This window comes from Chlamydotis macqueenii, chromosome 3 (genome assembly GCF_036417535.1).
Source record: "Chlamydotis macqueenii isolate bChlMac1 chromosome 3, bChlMac1.mat, whole genome shotgun sequence".
In the NCBI taxonomy this organism is placed as follows: domain Eukaryota; kingdom Metazoa; phylum Chordata; class Aves; order Otidiformes; family Otididae; genus Chlamydotis; species Chlamydotis macqueenii.
In genome coordinates, this window is record NC_141558.1 from 70,530,005 (window position 1) to 70,549,622 (window position 19,618).

The following is a 19,618-nucleotide window of genomic DNA, read 5'->3' on the forward strand; positions in this document are numbered from 1 at the left end:
GAGTTGTCCCAGACAGGCGGAAGGCAGTACAAACCACTTCTAGGCACCGAGTGTTTTGCACACCTGAACTGTACAGTGTCACAGGGCCATCCATGCCCTGAAGACCTGACACATAAGTAAATCTAAACTCAAAGCTTAAAGACTGAGGTTCTCTTCCATACGGACCTATGAACTTCATAGAATCACACAATAGTTTGAATTGGAAGGGACCGTTAAAGGTCATCTAGTCCAACCCCCCTGCAAGGAGCAGGGACATCTCCAACTAGATCAGGTTGCTCGGAGCCCCATCCAACCTGGCTTTGATAGCTACAAAACTACTAACTTGCATAGCTAGAAAACAACTTATTTAACATTGATTCTTCGGCAAACATTTGCTGAGGACAGAGAAAGCAATTCCCTGTAGTTTCAAAATGCAATATATGAAACGTATCTTGTTTCCCAAAAGGCATACCCTTGAGAGGTTTGCAGCAAAGAAGAGAAAGAACAGAAGCAGGAGAACCAGTAAGTACGGCACATATGGCTGAAGAGAACAATTAGCATGAAATTGACTGAGGGTGATTTGAGAAAGCAGACAGCATAACTGGTCCCAGTAGCATGGACCAGATGGGAAACAGCTCTCCCATTCCCAAGACCAGAAGAATACAGAAGAGTAGATGGATATGACACTACCTGCAGTAAACAAGGAAGGCAAAAGTCCCCTGGCTAAACTCACAGTCACCATGAATGCCTCACTGTCTCCAGCCAGGAGTGGCTAGGTTGCATATACAGGCTGCTACAGTCTCAATTAAGGCTCTGGGACTTTCACTTCAAGAAGTCAAGATGCAGAGGTCATTACTGTTGTTGATATACCCAAACATTTGGCTGTACCTCTACATTGCTCAGCTCCTCCCTCTCACTTTCTAAGTGCATAAACAGTTTACATACTTGAAACAGTTTTTGTCAAAGGATTTCCAAGCACTTCATAAAAATCATGATAAAGCACACATCTCTGCTGTAACAAAAGACAGAGTTACTCAGCTCTCTGAGCAAGGGAGAGGTGGTACAGCAAGCCCAATTTAGATCTGAAATAAGCAGTTGATTCTCCATTGACATTAGTAACTTTGCAGCTATTTCCATGAGAGCAAAATTCAGCCTGGAGCACGTAAATGGTGACTGGCAGGGGAGAGAACACAAAATTTCCCCCCAGCTTCCTACCAGTACAGGTGCTTTGCTTTAACTCCTCCTTTCCTCTAGCACCTGGTTGGTCTTTGCACAGCACTGTCCTGCATGCAAACAGCTAAAAGAAGAACAAAGCAGCAGTACCCATCGTGTCTGAGCACCCTGAACAGGCTGGGCAGCCAGCAACTTGCCTGAACACTGAGCATGAGGGGCCCACCTTGTGATAGTGCTCTGAGGCAGCCAGCGTGGAGCTGTTCTGATGTCAAAGCAGCCATGGGAGCATCAAGTGCCTCATAAAGCACATTAGATCCTCACAATATGACATGATTATGTTCATGCCGCTGCTGATAACCAAAGCAATCACTCCTCAGTCAGGCTGCACTGGAGCCAGCAGAAAAAATGATGGACACGGCACTGGGCTACCCTGAACAGATGCTGCATTAATCTGAAGACTGAGTTGATTTGCTGTAGAATTTTGTAATGGCTAATGAGGTGCACTAGCAGGCACAGCAAGCTGGCAGGGCTTATTGGCTGCAATTAGGGGCCATATTTTCCTGTGTATGAACAGATTTTGCATACAAGCAATGATGTCATGAAGTTCAGGAGAACTCACTTTGCCCTCAATTCAAAGGCTGCAGACAAATAAAAACCTGGGAGATTCAGGTGACAGTCATTCCCTATTCAAAAACGGGTGTCACTATTTAAAAACATGGGTTACCTTGACTTCAGGCGTTAGCAGGATCCTTTTCCTTAGGCATAACTTTCTTTTACAGGAGCAACCCATTTAACCATATTGGCCTTGAAGAAATATTCAGAGCACTCTGAGTAGATATAACCAGAACACAGAATACCTTCCACTGTCTTCCAGCTTTTCTTTTACTATGATACTTGCAGGAATTGAAAAAGAAAAATGCATCTTCAGGAAGGATTAGGATGAGCTGAGTGCACCAGCTGTGCAAACCAGGCCTGGAGAAAAAAATCCACCTCTAGGTAGACAGGTCATAGCAAACACTGGACCTAGTTTTGACAATATAAGAAAATGCAGTGCCTAGGCTGGCAAACTTAGAAGGACACCTTTTTGCATTCCACTGTGCCATGTTCTTGTGCTACCTTACAAGAAGGGACTGGAGAAAAAAGAGGACAGTGGAAGTGACAACAAATGGGGCACTCAGCAAAATGGATGAAAGACTCTTGCTTTAAAAATGGAAAGAATTCTTGTAATGGATGATAACATGTAATTTGTTATAGGTCACTTCTCTCATACTTGATCATAAGCCTAGATACGGGATGACAAGACCTTCTGAATGCTTAGAAGGAAACCTGAAAAGAAAAATATTCTTTTATATTACCTAACTTTATTGTCATACAACGTGCAGACCTGTGGGAGCAAACCACATGATCTCATTCATATCAGTACTGGAACATGTAGGACCCCAGTCTTCAAAGGAAGCTGCCTACAGCATGTGGCAGCCCTCCTAGACCTTCATAGATGCTGGGGTTTTCTGGGTGTGATTAGCTTGTGCTAATAAGAGTTTTGTGCAAAGCTGAGCTGTCTGCATCTGTATTTTATTAATGCATATTCTGCCTTGTGTTCACACAATCTATATCCTTCTTATGCAATTATCAGGAATGTAACTCGCTGCTCTACATTACACAGTGTAAAACGCACTGATACAGCATAAGAACAGCTTTCTTGAGAGCCAAACAGCCAGTTGGAGGATTTTATCTCTGGGTCAGGTATACTGGAGATGGCTATCAGGCTAACTTACACGACTCACAGTCTAGCAGGCCTGCAGCGGAAAGCTAAATACAGGCTGTGGGTCCAGACTCTGGGAAGCCTTAAAATTGATACTGCAACTCGACATTTTCCTAGGGCTATGCTATACTGGGGGACTCGGCTGCCCCTTCAGCAGCCCAGAATCAGGAAGATGTCAAGTTAATTTAAGCCCACAATTGCCACCTCCTTTCCCCAGGCTCTGAACATTCTACTATAGCCTTAAGAGGTGCAGAAGAGTATGTCATCCGTTTATATATAAGTTACCAATGCCATTAGCCATTTATTATCTATACAGAACCTAAGAGTCTGTTGGGTCATTTATAGGACTTAAATAGACAGGTCTTTCCTGCAGGATCTGTGGTTTGTATTTTATAGCAAAAATCAGCCTACACTTACACTGGAATTCTGGCTCTTCTTGGGCTGTGATATTAAAGAAATGACAACGTTGTAAGTTTATTGCCTCTTCTCTTTCGGGCTATACTTTATAACCATATTTACTGAATGCCAGTCCTGAAAAATTCTATTCACCTCAGGCAACTCATTTTTGATAGCTGAGTAAAATATCATTAATGCTTTTTTCATTACCATCAATCCTTGTGGTAATAGGCACTCAGGCAGAACTTATGCCTAGCCTAGCCCACCCCTAGCAGTTTCTCAAAACTGTTTTGCAGTAGATTTCTGTTAGAGACTGAAATCTATCCTCAATATTAATATTCTATTTCAATAAAAAGAAAAAAAAAAAAAAAAAAAGAAGGTGCCAGTAAGTTTTAACTGACACTTGTTCAAAGCCTTCAGTGGACTGTTCCTCTTTGAAATCCTTGATACCATCACTGGTTTCAATAGGGAATGTCACATAAAAAAAATATCATCAGACAATCATTGATTCAGACAGTTCTGCTTACAAACTGATGCATGTAATGGCTTGATGTTACCATTCTGATACAGTGAACTAAACTTCGATTGTACTCCCCCTCCCTAGCAAGAGTAAAAAGGAAAAAATGATTAGTAAAAATCTGATTAAGAAGCACTGAACCGTATCTGATCATCTCCCTTTGAAAATAACTCCACAGAGGGATTTAAGTGTTGGAACCCTCAGTATCACAGAGCCTAACATTCAGGTGGCTGGCTTCCAAAAATCAATTCTACAGCAGTGAGCTAGGCTTATAGGCTCAACCTACCATGCCTAGATTCAAAAAAGTCAAGATGCTGAGCAGAGTTTGATGCAAGCTGTCCCATAAGAAATGCTGACATACAGTTGTGCCTCATATACGAGGTGAAGAGTGGGAAAAACTCATTCTGATCCCACAATTCAACGAATGGCATATGGGATATGTACACCCCTTGGCCTGGGGAGGTCAAAACACTTGATTTTCAGCTACTTACAGAGCTCTGACAGCCTGTAACCATTTAGGCTAAAGATTTGTCTGCCTGAGATGGTTGCTTCCCTTTCTTTTCTTCTCTCTTTCACCAAAAAGTTGCATCTTGCAGGCAACAAATCTGAGACTGGAAAGGTTGGAAATCACAGGATCAAGGAGAAGTAAAACTCAAGTAGATATGGCCAAACTTCTGGATACAATACTTCATATATACTTAGCATGTATCTACAGCCTGGATAATGCAAGCTTTCAAATGTAAAGATATATCATGACAATCAGACATGGTTCCCTTACCTGTATGTGTTGGTTGCTGGTACTCTCCAGATCTGAATGCCCTGAAGAATCCCTCCAGCTCCTACAATCACACTGAGGTTGGAGTTCCTGTAGGCATCATTGCATTGGCTCTGTGTGGGGCCATAGGGTCCACTGGCACCACATGTTGTGAATAACCAGTGATCTGAAATGTGGACATATACAAAGCATGATCTGAACATCCAAAGATCAAGTAGCTGTTCTGCTCTTTATTAATTCTCTCTTGTTGGACCAAAAGAAGAATCTGGCCCTTGACATTCTAGCCAGAAGAAATACTCACAGAACTCTTTCAAAAGACTCATAGTGCTGTGTTTCTCAGTATTTGTCAGTTTTTCATCTATATCTCCTGAAAGCTATCACAACTATGAACTAGCTTTAATTTTTCTAAGGCTCAAAAAGGCAAAGATTACAGAGTAGAGTAAAACGTAACACAGACCACCCAGTTCTGGGCTCTGCTCTCTGGGCTGTTAAAGTGCACACGCATAACCTCAAGACTGGTGCATTTTAGCCCTTTCAGTTTCTACAAACATTTGATTATTGGATTTATTTTATATGAGGAAGCAGCTGTTAATTAGATACAAACCTGTAAATACAACATCATCTCAGTGATTAAAATAAAACAATAAACTAATTATATGTTGAATAATTATTTGCTCACAAGAAATTCAAGTTAAGCTTCAGAAGGCATTTTTGGTGCACATTACATGATTTATCATTCATACTTAATAAGAAGCTAACATATACAATCTGATAAACTCCATTAATTAATTCTACTGCCGTTAAAGACAAAGACTTGAAATACATCTAAAGAACATTATATCTACAGACGATGTTGGGCCAGTCAGCCTTCCTTATGGCTTTCTCAAAGGGCACTATTTTTCCCCCCAGTTTCCACCAACAGAGGTAGACTCTTTCAGTGATGGTACTAATTAGCTCAGATAGAGCATTAGCTTGATCTGCATTTTGGAATTCAGAGCTATTGTCTAAGCAGATCTGGTCTAGAAATTATAGTCTGTTTATGTCTGAACAAGAGAGGCCAGGAGTTCTACCATTACTGTCACTGGAGGGGTTCACCCACCAGAAATACAAGGAAACACATTCGTTTAGCCAGGCACAAGGTTTGAATTACCTTTTCACAAACTAATCCTGAAGATGAGCTAAATGCCTTCTTATAAAAAAGTTCATTGCATGAAATGAATCAAATAATTTGGCAGGACTTTAAGAAATAAAGTGGTCGATATTTCTGAAAACCCTTTATAATACGGTTTTGGCTATTCCAAGAAGCAATACAAAACTACTACTTTAGGAAAGCTTCCCACTCAAAATACTGCTGAGAAAATAATCTCTTCCTTCTTACTGCAAAATCTTCGCCACCCCTCCTCAAAACTCCCCTGCAAGGGTCCTCTAGAGATTTTGCTAGTTACTTGTTTTATATGGATACTTATTCTACGTATTTTTCCAATCCTTCTACAATAAGTGGCAGTATAAAGTCTTAAAATTAGTAGACAGCAAATGGAAGAATTCCCCTCTCCTCCTCTGCCTACAATGTACCCCCAAAAGACTCAAGAACAACAGGTAAGAGGGGAAAAGCACCTAAGAAAGTAAGGTCTAAAAGTTTCTAAAGCAAAATGCTCCAGTAGCTTTGATACTGACAGTCTTGCACTTGAAGTTACTTATTTTTATTCTTAAAAAAACCCAAACAAATGAACCCAAAACCAAAGCAAAATCTCACACAAAATGGAAGAGACTCATTCTGTCAGCTATCACAGTGATTTAACACTGCAATACCCCAGTGGGCTAAGCCACCTGCACTGAAATATATGTTTAGCAGAGCAGGCATGTAAGTGTCTCAGTTTGGAACAATAAGGAGGCATTTGGATGTCTCTGGTGAAACATCAAACATGTTCTGAAAGGTAGAAGCAGGTGACCTTCAGAGCGACAATAAGCCCAAAACATGAAAAAATCAAAATGGAAAACTGGAAGTGCTAAAACCTAAGACAGACTACAGCATATGCATACTGCTGCTATGGTTAAGCTTTACATTTCTGATTTACTCCCTTTAAACAAATTTTGTTCCTTAGGTATCTGCTTACCTGACCTTGGCAAAAGTATCTCTAGACTATCACACACAAAACACACAACACAGCTGGACCTGAAACTGGCAGCTCTTGACTCCCACTGAGTTCCAGGGACGCGGGATCAATGAACTACGTCTTATTCCAAAATGCTTTTTAACGGCCCTCTCTTTGCTTAACAGCCCAATGCCCTGGTGGAACAGAAGAAAAACGTCCTCCTGTTGCAAACATTATGCCTCCAGACATTGAGCTGAAGCAACCAGAACAACTTTTGCATTTTCTGCCTCTTGGATAGACTAGAGGGAGGTCACTTTCAGTGCAGACATATCAGAGTAAGAGCAAACACTGCTGGTAATTTAAGTTTAGTCAATGTACATCTAAGCTCTTACAATATGATTTTAAGAGCATGAGAGTATGGGGAATGAAAAACCACAGATATATTATGCCAGGGAGTATGATGTAAGGAACCTGGAGAAGACTGAGCACAGGAGGTACCCTTAGATTTCAAAAGCGGTCCTGTTGCAATTGATACGGTGGTATATACAAGATTATATGTAAAGCCTCCCACATTCTGCAGCGGCTGCAGTCAGTGCTAGCACACATATTTACTTGCTCTGTTCAGGTAGATAGAAGACAGGAATGGGAGAAGACATGTTTCAGAAGTAGAAGAGCTGAGTAGTGACCTTTGCCCAAAACATTGCAGGAGAAAGTCTGTTCCAAGTGAATTCTGTGGAGAGACTGCACTTGATCTGAACCAGCAAGGATTTCAGTAAAATCTAAAGCCAGGTGTTGCACGATCTCCTCAATTGTTGCTGCTGCATTGACTTGCAAACAGTCCTCCTCCTCTTAATAAGCACTTTCATACTTCATACGGAGAGCCAGTCCAACATGTAACAGCTTTATTGTTGAACTAAATAAAACAGATTATGGCATGGGAAGAAGTCACCCCTTAACACAATTAGGACAGATGAGTCTTAGTTACAGTTCTGGATATGGACTAAAAACCTCACACTTCCTCTGCTCTCAAACTTTTCACAAAGTCAAAATCTTCGAATCAGAGAATCACAGAACAGTTTGAGCAGGAAGGGACCTTTAAAGGTCATCTATTTCAACCTCCCTGCCAGGAGCAGGGACATCTCCAACCAGATCAGGTTGCTCAGAGCCCCGTCCAACCTGGCCTTGAATGTTTCCAGGAATGGGGCACCCACCACGTCTCTGGGCAACCTGTCCCAGTGGTCCACCACCCTCATTGTAAAAAATGACTTCCTAATATCTAATCTGACTCTACCTCCCTCTATTTTAAAACCATTACCCCTCTTCGTATCACAACAGGCCCTGTTGTGGGCCTGGACTAAAGAGATTCTCCTCATCTTTCCTTTAGGCCCTGGAAGGCCGCTATAAGGTCTCCTCAGAGCCTCCTCTTCTCCAGGCTGAACAGCCCCAACTCTCTCAGCCTGTCCTCAACAGGAGAGGTGCTCCAGCCCTCTGATCATCTTCATGGCCCTCCTCTGGACCCTCTTCATTAGGTCCATGTCCTTCTGATGTTGGGGGCTCCAGAGCTGGACGCAGTGGTCCCAGTGGGGTCTCACAAGAGCGGAATAGAGGGGGAGAATCACCTCCCTCGACCTGCTGGCCATGCTCCTTTTGATGCAGCCCAGGATGTGGTTGGCTTTCTGGGCTGCAAGCGCACATCGCTGGCTCCTGTTGAGCTTCTCATCCACCAGCACTCCCAAGTCCTTCCCCTCAGTGCTCCTCTGAATCCATTCTCTGCCCAGCCTGTGTTTGTGCCTGGGATTGCCCCAACTCACGTGCAGGACCTTGCACTTGGCCTTGTTGAACTTCATGAGGTTTGCACAGACCCACCTCTCCAGACTCTTAAGGTTCCTCTGGATGACATCCCTTCCCTCCAGCGTGTTGACCACACCACACTGCTTGGTGTCATTGGTGAACTGGCTGACGGCGCTCTCTATCCCACTGTCCATGTTGCTGACAAAGATGTTAAACAGGGTCAGTCCCAATACTGACCCCCTAGGAACGCCACTCGTCACCAGTCTCCACTTGGACATCGATTCCTTGACCACAACTCTTTGAGTAAAGCCATCCAGGCAAACCCTCATCCAGCGAGTGGTCCATCCGTCAAATCCTTATCTCTCCAGTTTAGAGACAAGGATGTCATAGGTAGTCCAGGTAGATGATGTCAGTTGATTTTCCCTTGTCCACCGATGCTGTAACCCCATCACAGAAGGCCACCAAATTGGTCAGGCATGATTTGCCCTTCATGAAACTGTGTTGGCTGTCACCAATCACCTTATTTCCATGTGTCGTCACACGGTTTCCAGGAGAATCTTCAGTTGTAACTGTAGCCCAAGATCTTAAACCACTAACCTAGTAACAAAATGGAGTGCTCCCCATCTTAGATAACCTTTCAGGTTTTGTTTTGTTTTTTTTTTTTAAGTAAGAAGAACCATTTACTCCCTGTAAAGTATTGATTTTCTCCCGATTCTAGAAATGACTGCAGTATGCCTCATAAGCTCAGTGAGAGCATTTCTACAGGTTGCTGCATGCCACAGCAGTTTACAGTAATTCAATTTGAAGCATTATTTTGATCTCCAAAGACTAAAGCAGCAGCACTGAATCGAAAATCCTTAAGCAGCTAGGGTGAAATGCATAGTGCACAACTGTGGTCTGTCGCATACTGCACGGCACACCTCTCCTTCCTTCTGCAGTATGCGACAGGCTAACAGTGCTGGCACCTCACACTTACAGAACAGGAAAAAAAAAGCAGGACTCTCCAGGCTAAATCTTCCCAAACAACTAGCAGGTTTCAGAAGCTTACTCAACTCTACACATGTTACAGATGCTCGGTTTCCAGAAACAGCTGAGCATTCCCATGATGAAAACTAACAGGTAGTTAAATGTAGAGTCTCTATATATTCTGTCATCGGCAGTTGCAAGATGCTAATGTGGTTTAAAAAAATGAAAATTCCTGTTTAAGGCAGGGGGAAAAGAAAAGAAGTGAAGATCACACAGATTCAGAACTGGGGTACTACATTTCAGTGAACAATTCATACATGAGTTCTCATTTGACGGAATCCCCCGCTTTCACAAGAAACGTGGCAGAGGAAATATTTGGTCTTCTGCTTGTTCACCCACACACCTGCCCTCCTCAAGCTCCCTGGCAATCTCCCCAACATATTGCCAAGGTCCCAGCACCAACATTTTCCAAGAAATGCCATTTTGGCTCCATTAAAACAGATTTTTAAAAATTCCTTCCTCCTAACTTTTCTTTCCAAATTAGACTTACTGATATATATACACACATAGTCACTCATGCTTATTTTCTTTTGCACAGTAGAAATTCTAGTTTTCACACAGCTTGGCTAGATACGTAAAATGCACAGCAATTAAAGCATTGGATTTCAGCCACAGCAAAGGGGAGTGATGTCCTGCTCTTGGAAAACAAAAAGAACAAAACCCACAAGACTTAAAATGACTAATTCATTTGAAGCTCTGGTACTACTTGCAGCCCAAGGCAGCACTGCCACAGGCACTGCTGCAAATGACAACCAGCAACAGTGAAAACAGTGGAGCAAAGCCTAAAGCACATTTGTACTTCTAACATAGAAAGCAATTTCACTAGCACATAAACGGCATATCACAATACCTATATCTCAAAAGCTTAAATCTATTATCTGGTATTTGTTAAATTAAGGTGGTTTGAACCGAGGTTCAACTCATTCCAAACCAAAACTGTACTGTGATTTGAGAAAATTACCAACCAAGCACCATGCTACTTGGCTTATTTTGGCACCTAGAGTAACACACTAGTGAAAAGCATCAGTGCTTTAAAACAATGTGTTAGCAGTTTGTGGAACTTGCTGCCACAACCTCTATTCAGGCCAAGAGACTATCCTTCTTTCCAACAGAGTAAAAAAAAAAAACCATGAATAATGGCCATAAGGTCTCATGCTTTAGGGGTATAAGAACTCCAGTGGCTAAACTTCTGGAGGCAATTAATGTTGTTAGTTGTCCCCCAAAGAGTTCATTTTACTGCTTCTTTAAGGCAGATATCACCAAATTTGATGCCATGAACAAGCAGAATGCTTGCTTCATCTATTTGTAAAAACATTCACAAGTTCCCTTACAATACTTGGCCAATATGGGAAATGAGAGGCTTGCATCTCAATCTTCACCAACATTTGGCCGCCATTGGCACCATGGTATGTGTGGAGGGATATACCTTTCACTCAGTGCATGACCGAGCTCTGCTATGCACTACCAGTAATTCCAGGGTTGATCTGTGCTCAAAGTCTGTATATATACTACAAGCCTATATAAGAAACACATTCGGTGATGGAAGGAAGGAAAAACCTTTCAATTTCGCTTTGGGTTCTGTTTTTAACAGTGTTCTGTGAGCAGTAATTTGAGATTATTACCTTTTCCAGGACTAAGTTTGCCAGAGATTAACGAGGCTGTGTGGGGGTTTGAAAGATGATGGTAAACGGCAGGTATAGGTTGTGCTCACACAGTCACAGTCCTTGAACTGTTAAATGTGTCTACATAATCATATTAATGGGATATAAAATGATCATAGAAATGAGTGAGTCTTGCCAGCAATACCAGAACCAGTTACACAGGTACGGCTAGGCTAAGAGGAGGCTGGCTTTTCAACTATTTATGGAGTTACTGTTTCTACCTGTATCTTTCAAATTTCTAAATGAGAGTGGCAATGGAAGACTTGGACATGTTTTTCAGTTCAACAAGAAGAGGATCTGCAGTGAGGACAAAGGTATGCCAAATTGATCCTGAGTATCATTTCAAAGAAACGCGCAAAGCTTGATTCATGCTTTAGATTTTTCTTAAGTGTCCATATAAAGGAAACAGTATCAGGGCATCCTTGTAGGAAATTATCTGTGGTCAGTATGACAGGGTAAGGCCATTGCTGATTCTGAACAGCAGTGAGAATAGCTTGTTTCTTGCTGCCTTCTGAAACCAGAAACTAACAAAGCAACATGAAGAAAATGAGGTTCTTTTCTCTTTTACATTTCACTTAAAGAGATAGTGGGAATCTTCCATAAAGGGTGTTAAGTGAGACATGCTACGAACTTTTTGGAATTTGTTCACAATTACAAAGGATAGTAGAAATGCACGTTGGATAACAAAGATCAAGTTGGGTGGAGATGGCAAAATTATTTCAAAACCTCTCCTTAGATTTAGGACAGTTTCTGCACAATTTAAACTGCTATTCTTAAGAGTGGGTTAAAATTTAGGTCTAAAAATACGTGAATTGTCCTGTTTATTTCAATTGTATTATTAACTCTGGAGAGCATTTATGTCAATTCAACTTTGCTATGTTGGGATCTGGTTGTATGTTGATTTTCAGTATTAGACCTTTGCTATTTTCAATCCTACAGAGAAAGCAAGTGTAAACACTGCAATAAAGAAATTCATTCCTACATATTCTGAGATCCCACCATCCATCTCTGAACATTTTCTATCTCTGTTCAGGATGCTACTTTTGTTGTGGGGAGGGCACTGAGCTGTTATTCACTGTGTTAATTGATGCTTAATACAAAAACACAATTCTGCAGATACCTTTATTGCATTATGCCAACAGTTCAGTTAGTATAATTGCACACAAAGAGCAACCAAATGCAATTTTCCTTTACTTAATACTCGCTCTGCTGTTCCTTTCAGCTCCTTCATCTGATTAACTAATGTGATTCAGATTTCTTCCGAGAAACAGTCATGTAAGTACTCCTAAGAGGACTCTCCCTGATGCAAAAGACAGAATCTGTGCAACTACTAAGTGCTGTGAGGAAGAGGCCAGAGCTGAAGGAAAACAGTAATCTAGTCTGGATGAAAAAACTATTTGATGACAGTTTCCATGCAAGAAACTGTGGTCGCACAATGGCTGGTGGATATGCAGATCAGATGCGACAAAACAATGCAAGATTTGAGAGGAAAAAAGGTTAATCTTTTAGTACATTTCACAACACATCATTTTTGTACTGTGTGCCCTGACATGAGTAAGTTGTCAGTGGGCCAGATGAGAAGCTGAAATATCAAAAGAGAGGCTATCCTCATGGTATTTACAGCCTATTCAGAACCATCAGAAATCCTTAATTAAAGCTTGACTGTTCTGACTTGTTATCTCCTTTCACCTACAAAATCCCATTTTGTCTCCTTCTGTTTCCATGATAGTAACTTGTTTACCTAGAGGTCCTCATTATTGCTCACTGTATCTTTATATGCCTGAATTTCCCATATTCTGGCCTTGTCTATAAAAGGAAGTTGCATTGGTTTGATATAAATTAGCTTTTTAATTCGTAGTTAAACTCCCTGTAGAGAAACGCTATGGTTTGAAGAGCTTTCAGTTTTACTTAAACTAATATCTAATCAATTTAAAAACAAAGCCAAAGTAAGCTTAGTTTGCATAAAAATAAACACTGCACAGATTTAACTATTTCAATCAAAAATCCTAGTTCCACTGAAGTTGTTTCAATCTTCTGGTATATGCAAGTTTTCTTACAATTTTTTTGCAGGCTTCTTCTAGAATAAATTTTCACCTGTGACCTCTCAGCAAGAAGCTGAAAGGTCAGAAAGTAACATGTCATTAATTAACTGAAAACGAATGCATTTGCATTGCTTGGTGATCATCTATCTAATGGCCACCTTTCACTGCAAGTAACTGTGACCTGAAACCTACAAGAACTTTTCTGTGTTAGTCCTGGTCATCATCAAGAAACTTGAGAGCGCAACACCATCACATTAGTTGTAGTAATTTTGGGTCCTATTCTCTACACAGAGCATTCATTGACCCACATGTGACACATCAAAGTGGATTTCTGGAAGCTTTAGGATCTTCCACAGTGTGGCTGCATTACGGTGTTATGTAGTTGGGAACCTTTGATGTACATACCCTGGAGGCATGCCAAGCCATGATAAGCAATGCTGAAGAAGTAATTCACTGTGTACAGGGCCTGAGAACAGAGAGGACAGGGACGCTGGCAGTGATGACTGTCGCTTCTGCTAAAAATGGATTTCCAAGTCCAGGCAAAAAAAGCAGGTGCATGTAAAAGGTTGTTCTCAGTTACAAAGTAGCAAATCAAGGCCCACCTCCTTGAAAGCAATGAAGCTCCTTTGGATTTTCTGACATGTAAACAAAGTGGTGCCTGTCTTTCAGATTATACTTCCTGCTGTGTAGGCTGACCTGGCTTGGGGAGGGCATTTTATTATCCCACGGTCTCCTCAGCTATAAGGAACACAGTTCTTTGCTTTAATATGGTTTCTTAAGAAGGAAATATAGCCTATGATCCATCACACAAACCAATAGATCACGTTAGCTGTAATTACTTTTGGCTGAGCTCATATTGGTCAACATAGTCTTTGGGACTTCAGAATGGCACTGATGCTGTTGGTTCACTCACACAACACTAAATATGTGGCCATCAATGTAAAGGCCTTGACAAACTCAGCCTGAGGTTTCCTAAATGCATTACAGGATGCAGAAAGAAATAAGATTAAAGCTGGGTAGAATACATAGCCCAGGGACGCAAGAAGCATCTGCAGTGTTTACCGAAAGCAGGAACTCAGCAACACAAAGGAAAAAGGTGATTTGGTGCTGTGGAAACCCTCAGAAATATAATGACTTCCCACTGCAAGAAGCTGCAGCTTAGCTTCTCTGATTTCAGTCCTGTCTACATCGAGGGCGCAAAGGGAAGAAAATTGCTGTAGGAGTGATTTCAAACCTCAAGGGGTGGAGACAATTTTAGAACACGAACAGGACTGAGGATCAATGCCCAGAAATTAGGCAAGCTGGCTTAGATACCACAGGAATTGCCTTGAATGTTCAGCCCAAGGTCAAAACACATAATTTGAATTGCTCAAAGAACCTCTGTGACCTTCTCTTCTACACCCATGCAATCTGACTCCCATTATTTCTACTACCCAGGCATTTCTTTAAATTGCATTCCTCAGATAGGACAGGGAGTAGAAGAGCTAGAAGATGTTCCTTCATTTCAGGTCTAGGAAGTAATACATTTCTCGAAGAAACCTACAGTCACAAGATTTGTAGCCTAATATCCACACACTCACTTTACATTAACTTTGCATCCAAACTTCAGGCCATTCTCCAATCTCAACCTGATATCTAATGCCTTTTGTGTTACTAAAACAGTAGGTACCCTTGAAGGAAATGAACAGCTGCCCTAGGGAACTATATTGCCGTCTAAGCACTGATATCACCACATAAAATCAGGCAGAAGTCCATAACCTACACGTGTGTATGTTTCCTACCACAAGATGGCTGAACTAAGAGCAATACTGAAAGCACGTAAAAGGTGGCTCCATTTACAGGCAGGAAACAGACACAGATATGGAAGGGAACACTTCAATGGATCTGCAAAGACCATGTAAAGGTCTTTTCAGAAATTATACCTTTGTGACCAGCCCAAGCTCACACATGTCATCTGTAACAGAGCTAGATACAACCTTTACAGTTAAAGCACAGGTCCACTCACCCTAGCATCCTCTCATATGGGCTTACTCCCTCTGTCTCATTCTCCTGAGACTCCTGTCAGTGCTCCTACACTTTTCTTGATGTATGATGCTCAGTATGTAAAATATCCACAAATTTGATTTGATGGCAACTCAGCATACTCTGTATCATCAGCCTCCATTGCCAGAGCTCGCTTCACAAGAGAGGTCAGGTACAGCTGCCCCGCTGCAGCAGCAGAGTGAGCTAATACATTCAGCTTTTCAGGTAGGCTTTGAAGACTGTGAAGCTTCCGACCAGATTGCTGTTAGTATCAGCGCTAACACCACTAGGTCATATATTTCAACAGTACAGTGCAGGTAGCAAAGTGAAACATAACCTAGAACAGAAAAGACTCAAAGAAGTCTTTCTAAGATGGAGGAGTGGGAGAAGAGGAGGAAGCAGGAACAAATACCTGGGGGCTTACCGACTGTTCTGGTTTTGTTTAGTGAGGGGGGGCCTAAGGTGGCAGCTTCTGTAGGAAACTGCTAGAAGTTGCTCCCCTTTGTTCAGTGGACTCGGCCGGGCCTAGGGCAGACCAACTGCTGGCCAAGGCCGAGCCAATTGGTAGCAGAATGTCCCATGATAACGCCTCTGCGATAACGTATTTAAGAAGGGGAAAACAGGAAAAAAAAAAGGGAGAGAAGATGTGAAGTAGCTGAGCGGGGGCAGAGAGGGGGAGGCACGAGCCTCATGGGCCTTGCAGGCCTCACCCTCTGGCCTCCCGCTGGGCAGCTGACTGGGCCCAACTTGGCCCAGCCCCGCTGCAAGAAGTGGAGAGGAGATGAGAAGTGAATAAGATGTAAAAAGGATCCTGAGGGGCATCTGCCAGCCTGTTGTGAGGAACGGCTGCAGACGCCAAGGTCAGTGAAGAAGGTGGGGGAGGAGTAATGCAGCTCCTGGCCAAGATTCCCCTGCAGCCTGTGGTGATGACCATGGTGGAGCAGGCTGTCCCCCTGCAGCCCATGGAGGTCCACGGAGGAGCAGAGACCCACCTGCAGCCCATGGAGGGTTTTTTTTTCCCCCCAAGTCGAGTCTGTTTTACCCGTGATGGTAACTTTAAGGATCTCTCCCCCTCTTTATCTCAAACCTTGGGCCGCTTTTCATATATATCATCTCTCCCTATTCTCTCAGAGGGTGGGGGGAGCGAGAGAGAGAGTGTGCATTCTGGTCCCGATCGGGGCTGAACTACGACACTGACAAAGTAAAGGAAGCATATACTAACCATGTCACTGTTCTCTATTGTAAGAGGGGTAGTATTTCAAATTGTCAGTTAACTAGCTAGCACTAAGTGAGGAGAAACAGCTGCACATAGTGCTAAGGGTGGCAGTTACAGCAAGTGCTCTTCTCTCCTATAGTCACCCCTTATTTCCATGGTCAGCCCTGCTCCCCCAGGTAGACTGGAGATTGTGGCCACCTGAATCAAATCAGGAAGAGCAGCTAGCAAGGAGGAGGGGAGGAAGCAGACTGAAATAGTGTAGAGCATGTGTAGAGCCCAAAACAGATACTGCAAATGTGTGGGCAAGTCTGGGAGAGGTAGGAGACAAACATTTGGGAGACAATGTGAGGGGGAGGGAGTAGAAATCTTACATCTATTCGGTCCATGCCGCCTCAGTGAAGCTGGAAAGGGGAACAGGGGAGAATGAAATAACATTGCCCATACCATACAAGACTGGCATTTCTAACTAACTAAAAATCTGGGGTTTAAAATAAAGTCCAATGCTGTACCCTTTCAAATGGCCAGTGAAAATATTATTGAAAAAGTAACTCTGTGTTATCTCAAACCAAGCCTATATGGACTCAGTCAATTCAGACAATTCACTTTGATTCCTGACAATTTTTAAATGACCATAATACCAAACGTGTCTTACAGTTTAAAACCACTTCTTACTTCAAGATGAGGCTCCCTCTGGTTCTTTCTTTCACCAGCTTGCAATCAAAATCCAAGTTACAGTTAACTGCTAAAGGTAATTGCTTTCTAGAGCTTGTTTTGTTTTGTTTTGTAAGGCACTTGGGAAAAGTCTTTGGTAAAAAAAAACCCAAAGGAATCATATTGCATTTAGCCATATCTAACTGAAATCTGTACTAGCTGGAAATCTCTGCTGTTTGAAAATGCTTCTCAGACCAGACATTACCTGCTGGACCAGAAATGGGGGCAGTGTTGAGTTGGAGATTTCCCAGAAGCTTTTGTTCCCATTCAAACTTCTTCTGGCCACCTCTACTGGTGAGCAAATTGCTTGAGTCTGGAGTGGTACCTCTAAGTGTCTTCTCTCCACTGACTAGAAAACAAGAAGTCACAGATTTGTTTATCACTGAGGGTGGCTGAGTCAGTATGTAATCCAAAATTGAACCTAAATTAAGGGCTGGAGGCTTTTCTGCTGAGAATAAGAGCCTGCAGTCACAGATATAACACTATTAAAAGAAAAGGGCAGATTGATTTTCCATTGCTATTATGGGAACTGTGACAAAAGAAAAACAAACATGAACGAGTGGCAGGCAAAACAGCAAGTAAATGAAGACAAAAAGCAGAAATACAGAATATAATCTTTAGCAACTGTTAGAAAGTTTATCTCCTAGCCAGTAAAAGTATGTGCAATCTTTTTTAATTTCAGTCTAATTTTAAGATCTCTTTAGAATACTGGAACCTGAGGTACATTGTACTTATGCACAGAAACCAAGGGATATCATTGCATAAATGGAAAGACTCAAAGCCCCAGCCAATGTAAATTAACATAACACAAAGCAGATGAAACATTCTGACTGCTGTCAGATGAGGAAGTGGCTTGGAGGTTTTCAATCTGAACAGGGATACAAAAGGTTGTAGCTTCAAGTGTAGGAGATGAAAGAATACACGTAAGTTCTACTGCTCAACCCAAGGTAGAAGTTTCACATGTTCAGAGCAGCAATCCTCCAATCCTCGTCTAAGTTGTTGGTCTGAGGTACAGAGTGACAGATCATTGAACACATGTACAAATTCAGCAATTCATTATGCATGAGATTGTGAAAGATGAGCCAGACACAAATGTTCAATAAAAATCTGAATGGGGGGAAATCTGGCAGCAGAGGTATAGACTGGGCATATTCTAGAGGCCAGTCAATCAAAAAGTCTGGATCAGAATCCAAATTTTTCCCAAGAGTAGGAGAAAGTGAAGAGGCTAGTTTCTGATTCTGACTTAAATGCTTGTCAGTCCAAATAAAATAACCTTGTTCTAATTTAACTGGAGCATTGTGCCCAATTTTATTGCAAAGTTAGTGTCAACCACAGGACACCTGTCTTTTCCTAGCCAGAGTCCAACTATCATTCATTTTGATAACTGTCGCACAGCAAACCAGATCATGTGGAACTCTAATTCCAGACTGGCTTCTGCATCAGCCTGGGTGGATAGGTGATGCTGCTGTCCCAGCTGGAAACTGACTCTCCCACACCATATGTCTTACTATGCATTTACTGCCAAACTCAGAAGACATTCACTTGTTGGCTCCACTAATAAGGTATGCATTTGACCGGCCTCCTCCATCCAAGCACAGTTATTTCTGAAAGATACCTATACATTTCAAGAGTCTTTTGAAGATAACAACACCCAATCCCTTCCCCACAGTTTCAACCTCTTTCCAAATTCAATTACATGGCAAATAAAAGACAAGTCACTCGCAGATGAAAGGAAAACTTACTTGTTAAATAACAGTCCAGACTAAGGGAGACATTGTCAAAAGCGATAATGGCATCAGATCCTTCTTCCCATGAAGCGGTGATCTGAAGCCAAAACCTGAACAGATAGGAAGAACAGGGATTAAATTCTGTTAAAGACATGAAACTCGGACCTCTTCACAATTGAAGTAATTTTATAACAGGGGGAAAAAAGCTTTTATTTCCACATATAAAAATATTAAATTGACAGAGGAAGTATCCTTACCCCTAACAAGCAAAGATGATCTGAGGAGGGGAGCTGTACATGAATACAGGTAGACAGAAAAAAAAAAAGAATACTCTCTTCCATCTAGAGGCATACAACCTGAAGCAGGTGCAAGTACATCTGTGTGGGGCTGTCAGGACAGAAAATAAAGTCCTCCGACTTCTAGCAAAAAAGAATTAAACACCTAAGTGATTTTATTCTTATGAGTGATTTACATCCTAAAGTGTTAAGAAAAATAAGTAGGCTGGGGCTCCTGAAGTAATTTGGAGTTTCTAAAAGGAACTGGCAATCAAAGGCTGAAATCAATTTAGAAAGTATTCCACATTGATCCACGGTCTAGGATGCAACATATATTTAACAATTCTGGCAGCCACAAAAGAGAGGAACTGACAGTGAGTAGTCCATAGGAAGAGCAGAACTCATTATCTCCTTGTAGAAGCCGGGCAGGTTTGCCTTAAATCACTTCCACA

The 19,618-nt window shown here is 41.9% G+C and overlaps 1 protein-coding gene across 1 annotated transcript in view; it reads right to left on the reverse strand.

Moving 5' to 3' along the window:
- Window positions 1–19,618, reverse strand: part of ALK (ALK receptor tyrosine kinase) — a 329,041-nt gene that overhangs the window by 28,675 nt on the left and 280,748 nt on the right. The window contains exons 10-12 of the mRNA XM_086744455.1: window positions 18,907–19,001; window positions 17,370–17,513; window positions 4,606–4,768 (exon numbers count right to left, since the gene is read on the reverse strand). Coding sequence (XP_086600581.1) covers window positions 4,606–4,768; window positions 17,370–17,513; window positions 18,907–19,001 — 402 coding nt within the window. The remainder of the gene's footprint in view (window positions 1–4,605; window positions 4,769–17,369; window positions 17,514–18,906; window positions 19,002–19,618) is intronic.